General features: G+C 36.4%; 1 protein-coding gene across 14 annotated transcripts in view; it reads right to left on the bottom strand.

Moving 5' to 3' along the window:
• LOC116692375 (neural cell adhesion molecule L1-like protein) overlaps positions 1-2,832 on the bottom strand; it is a 58,211-nt gene that overhangs the window by 21,818 nt on the left and 33,561 nt on the right. For all 14 annotated transcript variants that reach the window (XM_032520626.1, XM_032520628.1, XM_032520621.1 and 11 more), the window contains exons 13-15: positions 1,882-2,039; positions 1,007-1,172; positions 446-570 (exon numbers count right to left, since the gene is read on the bottom strand). In XM_032520626.1, the coding sequence (XP_032376517.1) occupies positions 446-570; positions 1,007-1,172; positions 1,882-2,039 (449 nt within the window). The remainder of the gene's footprint in view (positions 1-445; positions 571-1,006; positions 1,173-1,881; positions 2,040-2,832) is intronic.

Genomic DNA, 2,832 nt, shown 5'->3' with positions numbered 1-2,832 from the left:
TACCAAGTGGACAGTTGGCGACAACAACAGGGTCAGTGAATGGCTGATTAACGACAGCAATACAGAACAAATGTACTGCAGTGCAGTAGTGTTTTTAGTTATATTGTTTGTATGCATTGTTTCATATAGTCCAGTATTGATTTCATTAATAACTTAACAGCACTTAAGTGTCTATTCGGAACAAGTTCATGAACAACGCCCGGGCATTTCCTGTATTTCAATTTTATGAGGCAAAACAAATTTGGCTGGTAAAAAGCCTCTGTAGCTAGTGGATTTTAAATTCCGCCTGCCACAGTAACTGGTGGCCAAAAAAATAAACTTCAGGCCCTGTCCAAACCACAAGGCAACACCCTGTTCTGAATCATTCATATACCTGTCTATTCTCTAAGTCCTTTAAAAAAATTATTTACAAAAGAATTATTGGTTATTTACAAAACCATCTTACCCAGCACGGTGAGTATTGCAGTGGCATTGTCCTCGTCTAGGCTGGTTCTAGCAATGCATGTGTATATTCCTTGATCACTCTGGTTCACATTCATGATCTGCAGCATGCCATCGTCCACAAAGTATCTGAACATATAAGAAAATGTGTTAGTATGAAGCTGTAATGTATATTTAACCAAAAAGTACTCAGTAAGCATACAGTACCTCCACCAAAGCTGCATTGCTATTGTGCCAGATTTTCCTCATTCAAGTGAGTGCAATACTTTCTGCTATGGCCTCACTTTCCAACAACTGTTACTAAAACTGCAGCTTTTTTATTTTAGATAATCAGGCAATAATCTATAATCAGGCAAACACAATTATAACATCATTGGCAGAGGTAATGAGTCAATTCATTAAGCATTCAAAACACTAGCTTTCTAAGGCTCAAAGATTTTGGAACTTTTCATGCATTTTTTTCTTCCCTAGCATTAGCATAGAGATAAAGACACTGAACAAAGCCATCTTAAGGAAAAACACACCCGAAAACTAATGGAAACACTATCAAATGACAGCAACCTACCTGGAATGTTCCTCAAAGTAAAGTGGGATATCCTCACCATCCTTCCTCCATACCATCTCAAAGGCACCCCGCAGGCTTTTATCATACTCTGCCTGGCACATCAACTGGGCTGTGGTCCCACTGATGATCTGCACGTCTTGAGGTGGAATTACTATTTTTGTAGGGTCTAAAGACAAAAAAGAAAAAGCCAGGGACAAAAGTGCATGCATAAAAAGATAATATTTGTCTTGTAAGTCTGCTGCCAAAGAAAATAATTATTCATAATTCCTGCATGATTCAAAAAGATGTGAATATTTGAAGCTGAGCCACATTATTTACTTTATAAATGAGTAACTCTTGCAGTAACTGGCTCTGTGATTTGTGAAATGAGTAATCAAAATGGAAATGTATTGATATTGCTCAATCAATTTCCATGGTGATTTTTATTGATGAAAACAAATCCATAAAAAAAATGATTCTTAAATGTGTTTCACCACATTATTATGTATTCTGCACATCAATGATTCTAAGATATGTATTGGTTGTTCAGCACAAGCATGTTTCAAAGGACAGAGCACCTAGTTTTACCTAATCAATCAACCACAGCAGAGCGTGTTCAAAGAAATGAAGGAGGATTCAACCTTCCAGATCTTAAACTGTTTTTGATATGTATGGTGTATGGTATGTACTGTATGGTGTTGCATACAAGCCAAAGCCTTCTACTGAACAATTGAACAAAAAATATGTTTCCTCCACCCGTAGTCTAGCCAAGCAGATAGAAACATTTGAAAACTGTTTGTTATTTGGGTGAACTGGTACTGGAATAAGGAATAGGCATGTGCAGTGACAAGTATTACTCCTGTTAAGAAAAAGGACTAATCATGTTGCTGAGATACCTTTCACATCCAGGTAAGCAGTGACAGCTGACCTGCCTTCCGTGTTAGAGGCGACACACACATATTTCCCACTGTCATTTTTTTCTGCACCAATGATTTGCAAAGATCCACTCAGAGCAAGAAATCGTTCTCCCGCAATGGCTTTCCCATCATTGGACCTAGGAAAGAAAGTTTTTACACTTCTTTTAACATATATGAAATGCAAATTGTAGTTTGCCAATTAAAGCTATAGTGCATAGTTTCTGTTGCCCCCATAAGGAATTCTAAGTAATGACAACAACACTGTCGGCGTGTCCACATGGGCTTCCGGTATTGCGCATTACCCCCACTACCTCCTCCACGCAGTTGCTAGTAGCCAAGGAGGACACAGAAAGTTAAAAAACAAGAGGTAATTTTCTTCTGCAAGGGAAAGTTGTTGGACGACACAATCTTCTGAACATTAGAATTAACAACTTAGAATTACAGAGAGAGTTGTGTGGAGCTGATAGTCTTAATTAGCTTTGTAGAAATTCATTTGACAATGACTTAAATGTAACACACGTTCATTAATATCAAAAAATAAAGCTTTAAGATGCAACAATTTTGATGCAAAAAAATAATAATAATAATACATTTCTATATAGCGCCTTTCACAAAACCCAGAGTTTTTGGATATGAGCCATCTTAATCAGTCATTTCTACTTGATTTCTCTTCCATATTGTATTTAATCTTAAGTATATCATATATTATTATCTATACTTAATTGTGTATTTTTGAATTTCAATCAATTGAAATTTGTAACAATCTAATAGAATCAGAAGAAGTACTGTACCCTCATGTTCTGAGGGTCTTTATAAAATTAAAATTAGTTTTGTCATGGACTGTCTGATACCCTAGTTCCCTTTTTGTAAAACTATAGCAGAGCTGCAGTGATTGTTCACAGATTTAAGTAGCCCAATTGCAAGGAAGAA

Source organism: Etheostoma spectabile, chromosome 7 (assembly GCF_008692095.1).
Source record: "Etheostoma spectabile isolate EspeVRDwgs_2016 chromosome 7, UIUC_Espe_1.0, whole genome shotgun sequence".
Lineage (NCBI taxonomy): Eukaryota > Metazoa > Chordata > Actinopteri > Perciformes > Percidae > Etheostoma > Etheostoma spectabile.
The sequence above is the reverse complement of the archived record's forward strand: the minus strand, read 5'-3'. Positions and strand labels throughout refer to the sequence as shown.